Here is an 18,285-nt window from a genome sequence, read left to right on the forward strand (position 1 = left end):
GCCCGGCCCGGTGCGGGGCCTCGCGTCCTGCTCTGCACCCCCCCAACCCCCCCTCAGCCCCCCCCTCCCGGCCGTTGTGCCGGGTGGCGGCAGCAGGGGGCGGCTCCCGAGCCTCGTGCCCGCCCCGGCAGCTCGGGCACGGCGCCGGGCCTGCGGGCAGGGCACGGGGCCTGGGGGGGCTTTAACCAGGCCTCGGGGGGGTTGTGGATGTGAAGGTGCTCGCAGCGCTGCGGGGGGTTTTGAGGGGGGTGCTGGAACAGCGGGCAGCCGGGGGGTAAAGGGGGAGGGTCAATAAATAGGGGCTCCCCCCCCGGAGCTCCTCTCAGGTGCAGTGAGGGAATGGGATTTGTGTTCCCTATCGCTTGGGGAGGTTGGGGTGATTGGGGCAGGCCCCTTCCCGCAGCGAACCTCAGCGCTGACAGCTCGTGACGCCTCACGTTAACTTTGGCATGGTTGTTCCAGGCTCAACAAGTTGAGGCAAATAGCTGACTTGCACCTCGTCTGTTTAAAGGATAACTGTAATTAGTAGAAGAGGTTTTTTTCTCTTTGAAGAATTCTTCACGTTAAAGGACAAACAGGTTTGCTGATTCGCTTGCTGTGCGTTTGGTTAGGTTCTGATTGCTGAGTTGTTAATTCTCCCGTATGGGGTTATAGCAATTACATTGGATTTCCCACCTATATCTTCTCCTTCACTGTACTTAAACTCATATTTATGTAGAATATGGAAGTTGATTATGTAAGCCAGGTCAAGCTATAGTTACTAGAATTTGAGTTGGCTTTATACATGTGAGTGTACAAATCCTCCTGTAATTTTTGTCCACGCACAAACTTAAATGTGCGCTCTTTCTACAAAGATGATTAAAATTGATTTTTTTTTTTGCTAAGTTAGTGTTTCTGGTTTTGCTATGTGACTCTTATTTGACTCTTATTTTCAATTTAAACCAAGGCATGGATTTTCAGCTTGTTTCCCAAATAACCAGGTTGTCGCAGACTTTCAGATTTAACAAATCTATTTTCACCTAAGTTTGACACTTAAAGACGCTTATCTGTACTGCAGCCTGTTCAGAACCGTACAGTCCCTCTCATGAGCATGACACGATCAATAAGTGAATGGCCTGCAGTGTTCCTGTGGTCAGTGAGGAACAAAAGGGTGAAGCTGAACTGCTTGAACTGTACCGAGCCCTTATCGAGGTCTGTGGTCAGAGGCCGCTGGGAGCCGTATTCCTGAATTGTGCAGAGGTGTCCGAGGCTTCATGTCAGTGCTTCCGAGTCTCAGCAACACTTAATCCTCAATAACCTTTTTCTCTTTTCTGTCAAGCTTTTATATCTTCGTTCAGAAGAGTAAAATGTTCCCAAAAACGCCGCTGTGATACTGGAATGCTAACTGGTATTTGGCATTAAAGCGGCGCCGTGTGCTGCCCTGTGCGCTGACAGAGGTGTGTGGATTTTTAGTGCGAGTGTTCGCAGTGAGTCACTGCCAGGGTTGTAAATGTTTGTCCTTTGTCCAAGTCAAATCCCTTGAGTAACTCCTTGGTTTTGTTTACACCAGTTCTATCGGATCTAAATATGACGTTCTGTCAGTAATAGTTTTGGGAAAAATAAAACACTGCAACCACTGGCCTATTAGATAAGGTAATTGAAATTTGTAGTGGAGTGTGGTTTTTCAGAACTTTTTTTTTTTGTTGTTTTGAATGATGGATTTGAGTCCATCCCTGTTCTCTAGTTCCTGGAAAGCAGTTCAAGGTTGTGTGAGTTCAGCAGCTTGTCCAGGGGAAGCAGAGCTCCCCTACAGGCCTTCCTGGCCAGCAGGCTGGGGACATCGGTGACATTTAGCAGTCAGTTCGTGCTGTTTGTGGTCTTGTCCTTTCTGCAGGGTTCTTCACTTTGGTTTAAGGTGGAATTCTTGCCAGAACTGAGCGCGGCAGGAGTCGCTTTGATTCTTGTACTTCCAAAGGCACTCACCTGCCATAATATTCCATCCGTGTAGATCTTACAGCTCCGGAGGTAGGTTTTTGTTGTTGCTGCTCCTGGCAGCGCCACCTGGAGCAGTCAGATCTCTTCGGGCACGCCGCGAGGGGTAAAGCCTGGGAACGGGTGAGGTGCCTGGGAGAGGAGAGGCACCTCCTTCCACTGCTGTGCCTGTGTGGAGGGTGGCAGGTCTGTGCTTTAGGTTTATTGCAGGGAACGGCTGTGTACCAACACTGGCTGTTTGGATGCAGGGTGTGCTGTAAGTGAGGCGATGCTGCGGGCTGCAGAGTACCCAGGGCCGTCCCGCGTGTCCCAGGGGACAAGGCGAGCGTTTCCCCGATCTTCCTGGCTGGAAACTCTGTTCACCTGTTGCTGGTATTGCTAAAGCAGAGCTGCTCACTTCCTAGCTGGAGCAATTAGGAGTTGTTAGGGGGAGCAAGCTGCAGTAAGCTGTTCTGCAGGTTGCAGAAGAGCCGGTACTGGCCTTATGCAAGCTCTGGGGTCACAGGGTGTCTTTCTCTGCATGCCTCGGGTATAGAAGGAAGGTGGAGGCATGCTGAAACTCAAATGTTTTTTTCTGGGATACTTCAAAGCTGAGAAATGCTGCTGGCAAGTGTTGCAGTGCTGAAAAATGGTACGGACCTTCCTGAGCTGGGGATAGCTTTCCTTGTCAGAGGCGTTGCGTTGTCCGTGTGTGCACGGTCTCGGCATGTTTTGTTGCCTGCACTCAGGGAGTGCTTTTGCCAAAGCAATTTCTGCATGCACATCAAATTTTCCAGTCTAATTCTACGGTGAACAAATAGTGAATTCTCTAGATAAGATTGTACTGACTTATCACTCCGAAAACATCACCTTTCTGTATGCTTAGGTGTGTTTTGTTAGCATATGCTCATTTTAAGCACTACTTATTAAAGTAGTGAACTTCCGACTCTACCTTATCCTTGCGGGGTTATTCTCAGAGTCTTTGGGTTGATGATTTTTGCTCGGTTTGTGCCTATTTTGACTCCAGCTCGGTGGCCTTCCCTTGGAGGCTCCCCCGAGCTGAGCAGCCACGGTACGTTCCTGCAGAAGCACCTATGGGATGGAGGCAGAGCTGTAGGGAGCTCGCCTGTTCTCTGGGTGAGGAGAGGCTGCCAGCTCCCAGTTGATCCCAGGGAGCCCTTTCAGAATGAACCTGCTGCAATTGTACGTGTAACTCCGTTGAGCTGTGGTTGTCTCTTCTTTGGCTGATTCCTGAATACGTATTTCAGGGGTTTATGCATATAAAACTGCCCCAAAAATGGCCTGACTGTATTTAATGAGGTTTTAGAAAGTTCCCTCTCTGCATCGGTTGTGACGAATGGATATTTAATCTTATAGCAGGCAGATGTTGGCCATGCTACAGCTAATGAAATGCTTGAATGCTTAAGGGCATGGCATTGTTTTGAGACTGATCGTGTTCTAGTTTGATCTGTTGATGTGTCAGTGATAAAAAAAAAAAAAAAAAAAAGTCTACTAGAAGAGAAGTTGACACCTGGAAATTTAGCAGCTTGAACAACCCTGAGTGAGAGTTCCCTTTGTGAGATGATACCCCCACAAGGCACTCGGTGCTTTTGCTGCTGTCCTGCGGGTCACAGGCCACATAACCTGCAGTCACGGCACCGACTGTAACTTGCTGCCCTCGCTCTGCTGTTTCATGAATAAATCTCAAGCAAGAGCAGGGGCCTAGCTCAGGCCTCCCCGTGGAGGTAGGGTTGAACAGCTACGGTGCCAGGCGCATGGTGAGGCGTGTGTGCTGCCCTCGTGGTCAGGGTTGGCATGCGCCAGTTACAACTTGTGCTCAGTGTGCACACATTCTTTATTCTTCAGGCAAAGCACCAGAAGGAAACTTCCAGCTTTTCGGGTGAAATTCAGCATTTTTTTGGCGCTTCTCTTCCTCACTCCTTGTTGTCTTCCTCACTCCTTGTTGCTGAGTATTTACTTGCCTCTTCCAAGTGGCTTTTGATCTTTGATTTAGGCTATTTCAATGAATATAGTAAAATTGTGTGGGTTTTCTTGCTCATCTTCCTGCTTATTTTGTTGTTGTTTCTTCTGCCGCCTTAGGCTAAGCCATGACTTCAGGATCTGGTCATGTGGACTCCAAGGCTGAGCTCACTACTCTGCTGGAGCAATGGGAGAAAGAACACGGCAGCGGGCAAGACATGGTGCCTATTCTCACCAGGTGAGTTCCATTACATAAACTCATAAATCTGAATATCAAAAGTTACCACAGAGCAGCTTTTACCATGTTTGTGCTTGAAGTTTTTACATACCTGATAAACTTTGGTAATTAACTTTCTTTGGCCAGAAAGTTGAACTATGACTTCAGTGTTTAATTTTACATATGGCTTAAGAATTTGATATTGCAAAGATCTTACACAGTCTGCTTCTAAAACATACATTTAATTCTCTGGGTTAATAAAAGTCTGGGGAATCATTACATGGATGAAATAACTTCAGGATGTGCACCTGAAACTTGTGAAATGTTGATGGAAACAAATCTGCAAGAATGTTATTCCTTCAGAGTGGTGGTGTGGGGCTGGTGATGGAGCTGACATTGGTCAGTTTATGCACCATTCGTTAGAAGGCATTTTCTGCTCCAAGAGGAACACTCAAAATATCAATTGTATTTGTAATTTCTCAAGCCAGAGCTCTCTGGGATAGACTGGTAACATCCTTGCTATAACTGGAGATCCGCAGAGGTTCCACCCACCTCCTCCTCACCCGTCTGCCCTCAGACCTGTAGCCTGCCTGGTCCCCACAGCAGGACTTACTGTGCTAACTGGCTGTGGGGAACGATCCAGGTTTTGGTATCGCACTGCTCTGCAGTGTTGGGATGGACACCTCAGTGCACAGATCCTGAGCTGGCGTTGGAGGGAAATAGCAGAAATCTGTTGGAGCTTCTTCGCACAGATCTGTGTCGTTCCTCACCTCGTGGTTGTATCTTGTTCTTTTGACTGTTTTAAAAATAACAGTACGGAAGAGGAAGATGAGCAGCAGAAAGATGATCCTGAACGCTTACTGTGTAGGTCTCCTAAAAATCAAGACATGTTTTGGTGTTTATTTATGTATTGCTATCTGATTTATGTCTTGAAGGACACATATGTGACACTTCCAGGCTTTTTGTTGCAGGCACGAGCACCAGAAATTTAATGTGTCCTAAGAAATAGGAATTCAGCATGTATTTTCTTCCATTGATAGCAGTCTGGCACTCCTTACTCCCTCAGCTCCTTGAGTTCCCTGCATTATTTATGCCCAAATAAATCTGGTAATTCTCCTTTGGTTCTCCAGCACTTATGTGCAGCAGGCAGAGTGCCTATGGATGGTAAGAGCGGGGGCATTTTGACTTCAGTGGAGGTAATGCAGATTGGTTTAAGGTAGATCACAAAGGGATTGCAGTGCTTCAGGTGTCAGTGGAAGCTGTCTGTCTGTTTGCAGTCCTGGGTTTTAGATATGGCATATATTTAAAAAGAATTTGCTGGAAGAGGTGTGAGGGATCCTCCCCAGCTGGAACTGACATTAGCTGGTGTCTGGAGGCCCAGCGGTGTTCCTGCATGTTGTTTGAGACTTACGGCAGAGGAAGCTGTGGTCATGCTTGTTGGTGAGTGACGTTTTTCTACTTCCTTCTGAACTAGTTAGAGGAAAAACTTCCCTGTGTGGACGGGGGCCTGTTAAAATGTGATTCTGAGGCAGCATATGTGAGAGTGCAGCAGTGTTTGGACAGTAACAGGAACAGTACGGGTCAGAGGCCACAGGTGAATTGTTGCTTCTAAATAAGCCAGTTTTCTGGGTTAACAAACTAATGTGTCAATCAAAGAAATTGCTCGGGAAGCAGTGTCAGCAAACAGCAGATTTTTCAACAAAATAAAGATACTTTTCAAAAAATTGTGAATTGAAACAATCCTGCAAGAGCCATGGTTTGTAGGGTGGGCACAAGTCATGTTGAACTGTACCGGAGAGTCCTGAGGGTTGGATCCTTCCCAGCATCCCAAGAGCCCCTTATGTAAAGGGACTAACGCAGCAGCTCAACGTCTTATGTTCTGGTGTCACTTGCACAAATGATGGCGCAGAGCAGCATTAGGGCTCTTTATGCTGTGCCATTTACATCAGCAGGAGCGTTGCAAGGTTTATGTACTTCTGTCTACTTCCTTCTCCATCCCCAAGTTGAGCCTTATGTTTGTGGCAAGTGAAGATGAGGATGTGACAGTTTTCAAAGACTCTGCAGAGGCAGTTGTAAAGGGCTTGGCAAAAAAATTGAAAAAGCCAAAAGCAGGAGTGAAGACCACTTAATGCCTGCGTAAAACCTAGACCTTGTCCGCAGATTCAAGCAGGCAGAGAGCTGATATTTTATCGGGTGAATAAGGGAAATCCTGAAACCTGAGTGAAAGCCCAGTGTTCCTGTGAATTGTTTTTTGTTAAAGCCCTGTGTGTCAAGTGCCTGTTTTAAGAGGTGGGAATGAGCTTTGTTGGCTTGTCGATCCAGGAGTGATAGGAGAGTTGAATAAGCTGTTGATCTAGACAGATTCATCCAAGTCACTTTACAGTTACTCTTTGTGTGCTAGGAAGGTATTACATGTGAGCTTAATCTTACTTGTTTTCTCTTTGAAAGTCAGTTTTAAAGAGGCAATGCTTTATTTTGATCAAATGATTGTGCCTAATTGTCTCAACAAACAAACACTCTGTAATCAGTGATTTGTGTGCCCGTTCTGTCTAGGCTGCGATAATGTTGTCATCCCTGGAACCGCTCAGCAGCTTCAGCTGGCACGCTGCTTGGCTGCCTACCTAAGCAGGACGGACTGATGAGAACGTTAAGCTCACTGTCTGTGCTGCTTGCCAGTCCTTTCTGGCACACGTTCAGCATGCTGATTATCACCTGAACAGAACGAACAAATCTAGGATTCAGGTTCCTGACTCCCAGTTGTCTGGCAGCAGGTACCCCTCAAGCTATTAGATCCCATGGAAAAAAAAAAAAAAAAAGAAGAAGAAGAGCTGGCAGCAGAGTGTTTAAGTAACCAGCTTTTGCCAGAAATCCGTGAGAGCTCGAGCTGTGCCACCTGTTAGCAAGGGATGCAATTTGCATCTCTTCACATTCAGGCTTACTGAAAGTAAATATTAGAACCACACAGGATAAACAGTTTGAAAGTTAATTCTTGTATCAGAGACAAGCAAGGAAGTTCTTTGCTCATCCCCAGTAAGCTAATTTGGTGTTCCTGCAATCTGCGCAGGCTTCATAACACCTTCTGCCCTTCTGGCAAGTCAGCATAGTTCACGGAGGTGTGGATCTGAGTGTGTGTTTGTCTCTGATTGATCCTGGCATCACAGGATATTTTTCTGGAAAGTAACAGGAATGAAACAGAAGTCAGTGGCCTTCTGTAAGTGAGATCCCCTGCGAAATATGAATATTTTTCCAGGGATTGCTGCAGCGTTCCAGTAATTTTCTGTCCTCTATTAAAAAAACAACAACAACAACACTTGTCTTTAGGTCACTAGCCTGTAAGGTCTGTTGATGCAAAGTCTCACCTCTGCACAGCCTGTGAGTTCTGCACCCCTCTTTAGACCTCAGTGGAGGGGAGGGAATCAGGTTTTATACTGAGGAAATGAGACTGATTTGCTCGTGTGTTTTGAATGCTGCTCTTTATTTCACCTCAAACTGCTTGTATTTCTGCTTTAACACTTCTTGGAGAAAGATGGTAGAGGACTGTGGGATTATTTATCGCTTTACTATTGCTCTCCCTCTTTTTGATTTTGTTTAAATAAGGAAATTAATTACTTTTTATTGCTCATTCTAAGTGAAGTGGAGCATGGGGTCCTGTTAGACAGGACTGTTTAATGCATTTTGAAGGTCTATGAGTAGGAAACTGGATGAGTTTCTGCTTGCACTATCCTTAGTAGTAACTGACATGCCAAAAGGTTGAGCTTGTAGCTGAAGGAGTAAGCTTAACAGAGATTGCATAATACTACATTAAATATTATTACACATTTCTATTAAAAATTAATAGATGACAACATAAATGTTCAACATGACAACATAAATGACAACGTAAGTAGTTCAAATGGGTGCCTCTGCGCAGTCCAAATAGGAAGGAGGACTGAATCACCTGTTCAGGACTTACCCTACTGCAAGAGAGGGGCCGTGATGGTGAGAAGTGCTACTTGAGCCCCTTAGTTCTTGTAGTTCTTCACCGTAAGTGTTGCAGAACATCACCGTGACTCTGACATGGGTAAATAAAAGATATTGGTTCCCCCAGAGCATCGTGCTTGTGCATCACTGGGATGTTGACGTGGGTTCAGCATGTTTTGAAGGGTTGGTGAAGAATAAGATACTAGAGGCAAGTCCTTTTTCCTCACCCTTCTGAGCGGATGGTGAAATCCCCTGGTAACACCAAACGCTGTTCAAATGGAAGCTGATGAGCTGTTTGAAAACACTTTGACAAAGAGGCTAAAATGAGGATCTGTGTGCTGGAACAAGACAGAGCGGATTGGGCTCATTGCATGTTGTTCCTTCTGTAGGATGTCCGAGCTGATTGAGAAGGAGACTGAAGAGTACCGCAAAGGGGATCCAGACCCATTTGATGACCGACACCCGGGTAAGACATTTGGAATGGTTTTAGCAGCACTAGCACCATATCAGCCGGTACCTAGTGATTTGTATATAAAAGTAAGCAAAATCTAGCTTGAATGTGTCTACTGCTGATCAAGGTCTGATAACTGCTTTTGCACTGAGTCTGTTCTGTAGTGCTGATAGCTGGCATCTTTTGATGTTTGCTGCAATATTTTGAGATCCTGGGTAGAGTTTTGGAAGAGTATTTCAGGGGTTAACTTATGAAATAAGGGTACAGTTGTGTTAGCAAGTTGTAGTTGGTTTGATGTACTGGGTGAGAGATGGAGAGGACTGTCTCAGATTATCTTGAATTTATTGTTCAATAAGTGCTTTGCAGCAGTTTCATGTAGCTTCTGATGCTTTTTATCTTGTTATTCTTAATTTGTGGGTTGTCTTTTGGGGTTGTGTGTGTGTGACTTAATTTCCACGTTACTGAGACAGTTTGTTTATATCTTCAATGTCTGTAAAACTAACAATGCAACACTGTTGGACCACTTTGATGTGTTGTGCTTTGACCAGTAGACGTTTTGAGGAGGTAATGCCTACAATAAAAAATGTTAACTTGGTTAATAATTTATGACTACTTCTCTCATTTTCTTTCTGAGAAAGGTCCTGCTAACTAGATTATTCCACAATCAGTTTGAAGACAGTAGTTTAGTAATGATCTTGAAGTCTCAAATTAGATGAGTCTTTTCCTGCTTCTTCTACAGGTCGAGCAGATCCTGAGTGCATGTTGGGTCACTTACTACGGATACTTTTCAAGAATGATGACTTCATGAATGCGGTAGGTTTGCTCTGAGAACTGCCTCTGTCAGGTGTTCCTTACACCTTATGTTTTTTGTTTGCTTTGTGCTAGTTGATGTCAGTATTTGTGCCTGTTTAGTATTAATTTTGCTGGTGGTGGGACTATTTCTTCCATAGCAGTGGCTTTTTAAGTGTGTTTAAATGCAACTTGCTTGCTACTGTTGAACTGACCCTAGGAAAGGGGAGTTCATGAGCTGTTTAGGAGTACTGAAATGTGCATGGTAACAATTGAGTTAGTTCTTCTCAAGGTTTATCAATCTCTTTAAAGGAAGTTTTAAAAGCATAATTAATTTGTGTAATGGAAAGTAATACCACTAATTCCAGTGCCTTGTCTCCAAACACTTGAAAATGCTGGACTGCCTGTAAGAGCAGCTTATATCAGCTCTAGGGGGCTCAGGCAGAGGATTTAGAGGCAACTCCGTCTTTCCTCTTGTGCTGCTGTATTCTAATGTGAGTTAATAGCTAGAACTGCTGTTGTCCTCGCCTCAGTGCAAGCACCTGTCTCAGTATGTGTTTCTGTAAGGGTTCTGCCAGGTTGCTTGCATGTGGCCTTCTGCCTTAAAATGTGAGTGATAAGCAAACATAGATGTCATTAAAGATGTGTATTTTTCAATATGTTTAACTTTTAATATTTTTTTCAGCTATTAGCTTTGCATATTTACACTATTATTGTTTATTATTATAATTGTTATTATATAACTTTTTTTAGGCATTAGTCTTTACAAATCACTTCAGGATAGGTTGGTGAACAGCAGATTAGAGAGGAATTCTGTTTGTCAGAGGAATTATTTCAACTTTGGAAGCGCTAAAGAGATCAGGTTAACGGGTTAGTCATTTGTAGGTTCAGGACTTACATACTGGCACTTCTTGCTCTCTCATTTTGCTGATGTGTGAATTTGTAAGGACTTCAGTGCACTGGTTTTGGTCAGTTGAATTTCAAACCAATGCTCTTCCTGATCTTCTCTAGCTAGTGAATGCTTATGTGATGACGAGCAGAGAACCTCCGTTAAACACTGCTGCCTGTCGGCTTCTTCTGGATATCATGCCAGGACTGGAAACTGCTGTCGTCTTTCAGGAAAAGGTATTGTTTACACTGATGCTTGGTTTATTAGCTTGGTGTATTATCTACTCCAACAGTTCCTCCCACGGGAGAAACCAGTAAAAAACAACACTGAAATCCTATCTCTGCGAGACAATCTGTTTAGTCGTATTCATGGGTTGGGGCTTTTTGATGATGGCTTGTTCAGCTGATCAAATCTTGGGTATTCCGCAGCTTGTAAGTTAAAATAGGACTGGTTAAAACAGCAGATTAATGTTATGGGAAATCTTGTACTTTGAATTGTTCTTTTATAGACCTATGAATGGAGCAGGCTGTATAGAATGTTAATACCTGCTGGTAGGACTCATGCCAGGTAATTCAGAACTACAGCAGAGCAATAGCATTATTCGAGCTAAATGATAAGCGAGTCATACTTTAACTAAGCAGTCTAAAATCCACGTGCTTCATGGGGATTATCTGGAATTGCACTGGACAGCTGTGACTTCTGTATGTTGGCAAGTGTGGTTTTTGAAGGAACGCACAAAGAGAAAAGGAAGTAGATTTCACTCCTGAGCCCATTTTCTTCATCTGTAGAACTAATGTAGTACTTTTCTGAAGTTAGAAAATCAGATAATGTGAACTCTAAGGCATGGTAAAGGGAACAAATAATGAGCTCCCTTTCTGAAGGAGTGAATTTAATTTGATGTGGTCTGCCCAAAGGCTAAGGCTTTGAGACTTTGAGGCAAAAAAAGCTAAAATGACAGGTTCCCTATTTGTGGAGAATATAGTTTTTGTTGAGACACAAACTGTGTAAACTGAAATTAAATTTTGCACTTAGGGGCTTTTCTTTTCATCAGAGAATATATAGTTCTATTCTGTTTGTTTTTTTTTTTTTTTTGTGTTCCTGTGTGTAGGAGGCTTTAGGTCAGATAACAAATTTCTATTTGAAGAGTGTATTATTCTGGTCATAAAGAGGCCCTCTAGCGGCCAATGGCTTTCACATCTCATCGATTTTTTTTTAATGACATAAGAGCAGTTTAATAGTAATGCAATTTTAATTAAGTATAGAACAGGCAACTCTTTCAAAATTTGTATGCTGATGGGTCTCATTGAAATTAGTCTATTCATTATTTTTAAACATTTGGGCCGTGGACACAATACAACAAATTTATGCTCAAGATTCATGTCACACTAATGAAGAGTTATGATACGATGTTTCAAAATTGGATCATGATTTGGAGGAAAAAGTGTTTAACATGTAGTCTTTTAATTGCCTGTTTAACACTTGCTCAGTCTTAAGAAAAATTATGTGGTAGACTGTTCAAACACTGAGTTTCGCTGTTAAAAATATAAACAATATTTAACATTGTGATTTCCATATGTATGGATTGCTATAATTGCATGCATTTATTTATTCTCCAACCATTATGGGTTTATGACTGAGGATTATTTTTTTTTTTTGATGAGCAGTAGTGTAAAGACATCCTTTGGCACCAGGTAGCTTGCTTGTTTAAGTGACTTTTCAATTTGGCTCTAGTAAGCTGTTAGAGAAATGGAAGAAATTTACCAAAATTCTGTTTTACTGGGTGAAAATTCAGCACTGCTTCTTTGAGATCTACTAAATTGCTAGAGTTCTATATTAGCAAACCTTACAGGAGCTGTGGATTTGTTTTTTCACTAATCCTGATTCTAAATATGTAATGCCTGGAAATATGTTTATGCATCTTAAAATACTTTTTTTGCTTCCAAGTATTTTAAGATTTTGATTTGTGACGTAATTGGTAGGAAATCTAGCTTGGTCATTACGTGGGGTAGGGAGAACTACCAACAGGTGCTTACACTGGGACCAAAGGAGGAAAAATGAAGTGTAATTGTTGCAATTGCTTTCTTATTTTCTTCATTATAGGAAGGCATAGTTGAAAATCTCTTCAAGTGGGCGCGAGAGGCTGATCAGCCCCTAAGGACCTACGCAACAGGGCTGTTAGGAGGAGCTATGGAAAACCAGGATATTGCTGCGAATTACAGGGATGAAAATTCACAATTGGTAATTATACCTCGATACGTGTTTTCCTTTAGAGAACAGATACCTCTTTTTCTTTGAGTGTGTGTGTGGTGGAGTTCACATTTAGAAATCAATGGATGATTTTACGGTGGTTCTAATAACATCTGTAAGAGTCAGTAGCTCATGCTTTCCATCCTTTCCTGACCGTGAATTTGCTGAGGAAACTTTGCATCCATTAACGATTGCATGTGGTGGTTTCTATATGGAGCAGAGACATTGAAATGAATGGTAAATCAACACAGGGACAACTTAATATAAAATTTTATTATAATTAGACATTTTGATTTTAAAACCTTCCCCAGTATGATGTTTATCAGCAATTGAGATGACTTTCAGAAGAAAGTAGGCTAAGCAAACTTGGCTCTCAGGACAGTGCACAGCATGTCATTTACAGTGTGTCAAACCATAGGCTAATTCTTCTAATTCTTGCACAGTTAAGGCTTTTAGAGCAGACGTGAGCCTTTAGCTTTTGTAGACCTGCAATTTTTCAAAGCTGCAGCTTCACAAGGAAGCATTGCCCTTATCCCAGGCTACGTGGAGATGATGGAAGAATGTTGCAAGATGGTGTGTGGTTCTTTTAGCACCACGATAGCTCATCTGCTCTTAATGGCTTTCAGGTCCATTCTTTCTCCTTTGGGAAGTGGGTGATGATTTATTAGAGTAAAAAGAATTGGGATTGTCTTAGGCACTTTGAAATCATTATTTCTCTTTGCAAACATGCACTTCGTGCCTACTATTCTATGAAGTAGAGTTGTTTATATGGTAACAGCAAAAATACGGCCAATGTGGGTTGTATGATGGAATTGGGTTGTCATGCATGCTTCTTTTGTGAAACAGGTAGCTTTGGTGCTTCGACGGCTACGAGAGCTACAGGTTACTGAAATGACCACAAAACAAGAAAGCAAGCGTCCCAGTCCTCGGAAGGTGCCATCAGACCCTCTGCTGCCTCTAGATGAAGAGGCTGTGGATATGGATTATGGGGAGATGGCAGTAGATGGAGAGCAAGAAGAAGTGGCTGGGGATATGGAGATCTCCTTTCATCTCGATTCAAGCCACAAGACCAGTAGCAGAGTCAACTCTGCTACAAAGCTAGACGATGGGGGACTGAGGAAAAGCAAATCAGGGAAACAGCACGAACGAGACGGCTTCCGGAAGGCCAAGCAAAAGCTGGGCTTCTCTGCTTCAGAACCAGAGCGGATGTTTGTTGAACTGTCCAACAGCAGCTGGTCAGAAATGTCCCCGTGGGTGATTGGCACTAACTATACACTTTACCCTTTGACCCCCGCCATAGAGCAGAGGCTAATTCTTCAATACCTGACTCCCTTAGGGGAGTACCAAGAGGTGAGCATATGAAGGTGGGAGGACTCTGGGCGTGAATTCTCCTCACAGAACTATTGGTGGTATTCTGGGGAAGAGTTTTGAGGACTACTCTATCACTTGTTGATACTTCCTGGTGTGGTTAAGATCCTTTCCTGAGCTGTTGTTGATTTTTCAAGTTGAGGAGGTCATTAATTTAAATACTACCTAGCAGGTAATGCTCAAAGCTGAACTCAGCAGGTGTGTGGTCTGGTATTAGAGCATGGCACTGGGAGTTTTATTCCTGGCTTCTGTTAACTTGTAGTGATTGTTTACATGATAGAGGATAAGTCGCTTTGTTTGAAATGCGTACCTTTTTTCTGATTACTCTGGGAAAGTTAATAGACTCCAGCATTAAAAATCTGAGGAAGCAGTGGGATTTTGAAATTCTTTCTGAAATGGCTTGTATAACCTCTGCAGCATTTCTCATTAGAAATGGCAGTGCCTGTGCTATGTAGGTGCTTTTGAGAGCTGTTGTTACTTGGACAAAATAGTTGAGCCATGTCAGATTTACCAGTGTGTCTCCTTTTCCCATTGTTTTAAACCATAAGCCTCAATTCAGCATAAATCTGCAGACCACCTTTATCTCTGTTTAATCATTTGTAGGTGGTTTAACTTAATTTGAGATGCAACAAAGCAATGTGGTTTGGGTTTGCCATATATGTTGTGTGTGTGCACATGTGTGCCTTGCTTCTGTGAGACCCAAAGAACCCGTTATCCCCCTGATAGCCTGCATGCTGACCGGATCACTTCATGGTAATAGGATGTAAAAATAGGAATTAATGCCATAAAGCTGTTACTCAAAGAATTATGCAAAGGGTTTTGGTTTGTTGCCCTGCTCTCCTGTTTTTTCTGTTCAGTTGTTGGGTAGTTGTCTTTGCACAGATGGAAAGTGGAACCTATCGCCAGGGTGGTATCTGTGTGGACTTGCCACAGCCGCACTTGAAGGAGTGTCTTAAGATTTCCGTGTGGCAGCTGTCATGCACCTTGCTGCAGTCAGCAGATGTATTACAAGAGGTCTGTTAACCTTTATTGCTTCCTATGGATGGAGCTGGTTACCACTGACCTCTCATAACAGGTATCTGCCAGTAGGGGAAAACTGGGGGTTTGAGAGAGTTGAAAAAACAAAAACAAAACAGATCTTGAATGTCCCATGAAACATTCAGCCAGCATCTCCATCTGATTTTTCTCAGCTACTGCCCATCTTTATGCAACTGGGATCAAGGGAGCTGATGATGTACTACATCGACTTGAAGCGAACCAATGATGTGCTGCTCACTTTTGAAGCCCTTAAGGTAAATTACATTCATAATGCAAAAAACGTGCTGTCAACACTGGAAAAGCATTGAGTATGTCTGTTGCATGCATGAAAGACAAATGCTCACCTCCTTTAGGCCTCTGTATATTGTGGGGTTCCCTGGGGTTGGAATTAGCTTTGACTCAGCTGCATTGGGTATTTGTTTTTATAATTCTTGAGTGCTTGTTTTTTTTTTTTTAAAGGGGGAGTGATGTTAGTAAAAAGATCTTTTTTTTGTGGGGGAAGCACCATTAATTTCCTCTGCCATTTGTGTAACTGAAGATGGTAAAAATTCCTTTTTTGATTGAATGCTTGTGTTACTGCTGCCCTTAGATGGCATTCCTGAGTTGTTACACTGCCTGTCCTCACAAGGGATGTTTGTCAGGGGTAAGAAGCATGAAGCATTCCTGGAAGCTCCAGCATGACATCTCTGAGCTTAATGTTTGAAATACAGATTGCTTGTACAAGATTATTGTAGGTTATTGCCCCAACATCAGAAAAAATACAAAATAACCCTCTTCAATCCAAACCTGCAAGGCAGCAGCATGAGTTAATGTTTTCTGTTTACTCAGATTTTACTGTTTTTCACAGTAACTCCTCTGCCTCTGGTATTGCCTCCAGTGTCATCTTTCTCTACCTTTCATTGTCACTTGTCTGCGAATTTATTTTCAAGCAGGAGTGTTCCTACAGAAGGTGTAGGTTTCCTCAACTTGGGGTGCAGTTTACAGTGGTTCTTATTTCCTCTTAAGGTGTTGATAATACAGAAAAGTAAAATGTAGTAACCTTCAGTCAGCTGCAGACTTCAGTTTTAACAGTAGCCTTCAACTTCGATTTTGCAAAATTCTCTTTTCCAGCAATATGGCATATACAAAATGTGAATGCAGACTTGAATATTTCATAGTAAGATAAAAAGTGAGATCATACAGAAAGAATTGGAAGACTTAGTGGCCTATTGCAGAGCAGCTCAGAAATCATACTTCTCTTGTATTTCTTTTGCAAGATGTGTAAAACTAAGTGATAACTGCCGTCTTTGCTTTATCTTTCTTTGGTTATTCCTTGATTGTTATGAGTAAGTAATTCGTATGCAGAGCATCTAGTAATATTCCTTATCTGTAACTGATAATGTGCCAAACATGACGTGGACTTTAAGGTCAAATCTGTTTTTGTCCAAGAAGCTTTTTTAATTTGCCAACTCCAGTTCACTGAACGAGTAGCAGTTCAGAAAGTAAATAAAAGCTCTGTATTCTAAAAGGATTGGATTTTTTTGATCTTTTAATCCCTATGTCTGCAGTATCGTTCTCCTCTCTGTGCCTGCCATAACATTCATATAGCCACATAGTGAACTGAATAAGGAACAACACAGATTAGAGCTCAGTAGTTCACTTCCTCCACCACCACCCTGCCAATTACTTTTTAGACCAGTTCAGCGTTAATTTAGTTACTTCTTTAATGAATGATAATGCTGGTGCAAGGGAAGGGGCAGAATTAGATTGGGGAAGAAAGAAAAGACTTGGACAGCATAGGTTTGTGATAGATTAGAAATCAAGAATTATATTTAGTGACCAGAGTTCATACAAACCCATGCCCCAAATTTGCAACAGATGATTAGCTGTGGAGAAAGGGTTACTTACTAGTTCCTGTTAGGTCTGCTGATGATCTCAGCACTGTGCAGCTTCTTCAATTCCTGTCTATAGAGTAGAAATTCATATCTTGGCTTCCTTTAAATTGCACCCTGACAAAAAAAATCAGTCTCTTCAGTGATTAGTCAGGCAAAATAACTGATTAAACTCATAACATTTGTAATAGGGGTACATAATTACTTTATAAACCATATAAAGAGAGTTATACATGGGAAAAATATTACATTCTGCAGTTATATATAATGGGAGGAGGAAATAAGCACACCATGCTTTGTCCACTTTTTTTTTTTCTGCAGTCTCCTTTTCTACAGAGGGAACGTAGAATTAATGATGGCTTGAAAAATTCCATTCTAATTTGCTTTCATGTTTCTTTAGCATTTGGCATCATTGCTGCTGCACAACAAGTTTGCGACGGAGTTTGTTGCTCATGGGGGAGTGCAAAAGTTGCTGGAGATTCCTCGTCCTTCCATGGCAGCCACAGGAGTCTCCATGTGCTTATATTATTTGTCTTACAACCAAGATGCCATGGAAAGGGTAAGACATTCTTTTAACATAGCTGCAGTGACTTCAGTTGTTTTGATGGACTTAGTCTTCCTACCTGTGTTCAGACAGTGAATAACTATCTCCTAGGCTAAAAAGCAAATTTGTATAAAAGATTCTGGTATGTGCAGAGGCAATGGAAAGTGCATAGATAATTGTGTATTTTAGAGTGTTTTGTTGTGAGGATGTGACTTTCCATTCCCAGGGAATATAACTGAAGACCTCTGTCTTGTTAGCGTTGTCTCAGTACTTCCATTCACCCTTTTCACCCTGTTCTCTTTCCCTCCAAAAGAAGGAAGAACTCCCCTTTCCCATTTCTTTCCCTTTCTACCTGTTCCAATGGGCTCCTATACTTGGATTGTTTTTCCATGCATGGTCCAAGTGTGGATAGCTTCAATGTTACACGGTGTCTCAGTCAGATTCCAGACAGCAGAGCAATTTCTTTGGTAGTGTTGGCGTGCAGCAGAAGACTAATGCAGGTCTGGTCTGCATTATGCAGGGAATCAAGCTAAATGATATCTGTGGACTGGGCTTATAAATGTTAAAACAGCTGATAATGAAGGCAAGTTCCTCACCTCATATTTTTACTTGGGGGAGAGAAAAACAAACAAACATAAAAGGCTCTTCCTGTACGTTCATTAGTGCTCCTCCAGCAAGGATCTTTTCAGACAGGTCGGTACAGCAGTCCTCCCTTAAGCTTCAGTTTTCCAGGTGCTTTAAATGGTGATTCTGTTTCCTTTTTTTTCATATTGGCAGCAACACTTGTGTGCTGAGCTAGGTCTAGGAATTGATCCAGTTTATTCTGTAGTTGTGGCCATGCCGAGGGAAAGAGGGGGAAATGAACTTCTAGCTTGTAAGCATTAGTGCTGGCACATAGGAGGATCCTGCTCTAAGATTCATTCAAAGCACTTGCAAAGTTGTACCCTTAAGCATTCTAAATCTACTTTAAGAGTGATGGCT

At 42.5% G+C, this 18,285-nt stretch overlaps 1 protein-coding gene across 1 annotated transcript in view; it reads left to right on the plus strand.

Annotated features, from left to right (window-relative positions):
* Nucleotides 1-18,285, plus strand: part of DCAF1 (DDB1 and CUL4 associated factor 1) — a 51,056-nt gene that overhangs the window by 324 nt on the left and 32,447 nt on the right. Inside the window, exons 2-9 of the mRNA XM_068694759.1 lie at nucleotides 4,051-4,168; nucleotides 8,497-8,573; nucleotides 9,298-9,371; nucleotides 10,359-10,472; nucleotides 12,337-12,474; nucleotides 13,330-13,833; nucleotides 15,042-15,143; nucleotides 17,161-17,319. Coding sequence (XP_068550860.1) covers nucleotides 4,059-4,168; nucleotides 8,497-8,573; nucleotides 9,298-9,371; nucleotides 10,359-10,472; nucleotides 12,337-12,474; nucleotides 13,330-13,833; nucleotides 15,042-15,143; nucleotides 17,161-17,319 — 1,278 coding nt within the window. The 5' untranslated portion in view covers nucleotides 4,051-4,058. The remainder of the gene's footprint in view (nucleotides 1-4,050; nucleotides 4,169-8,496; nucleotides 8,574-9,297; nucleotides 9,372-10,358; nucleotides 10,473-12,336; nucleotides 12,475-13,329; nucleotides 13,834-15,041; nucleotides 15,144-17,160; nucleotides 17,320-18,285) is intronic.

The sequence above is a fragment of the Anas acuta genome, chromosome 11, assembly GCF_963932015.1.
Source record: "Anas acuta chromosome 11, bAnaAcu1.1, whole genome shotgun sequence".
NCBI classification, from domain to species: Eukaryota; Metazoa; Chordata; class Aves; order Anseriformes; family Anatidae; genus Anas; species Anas acuta.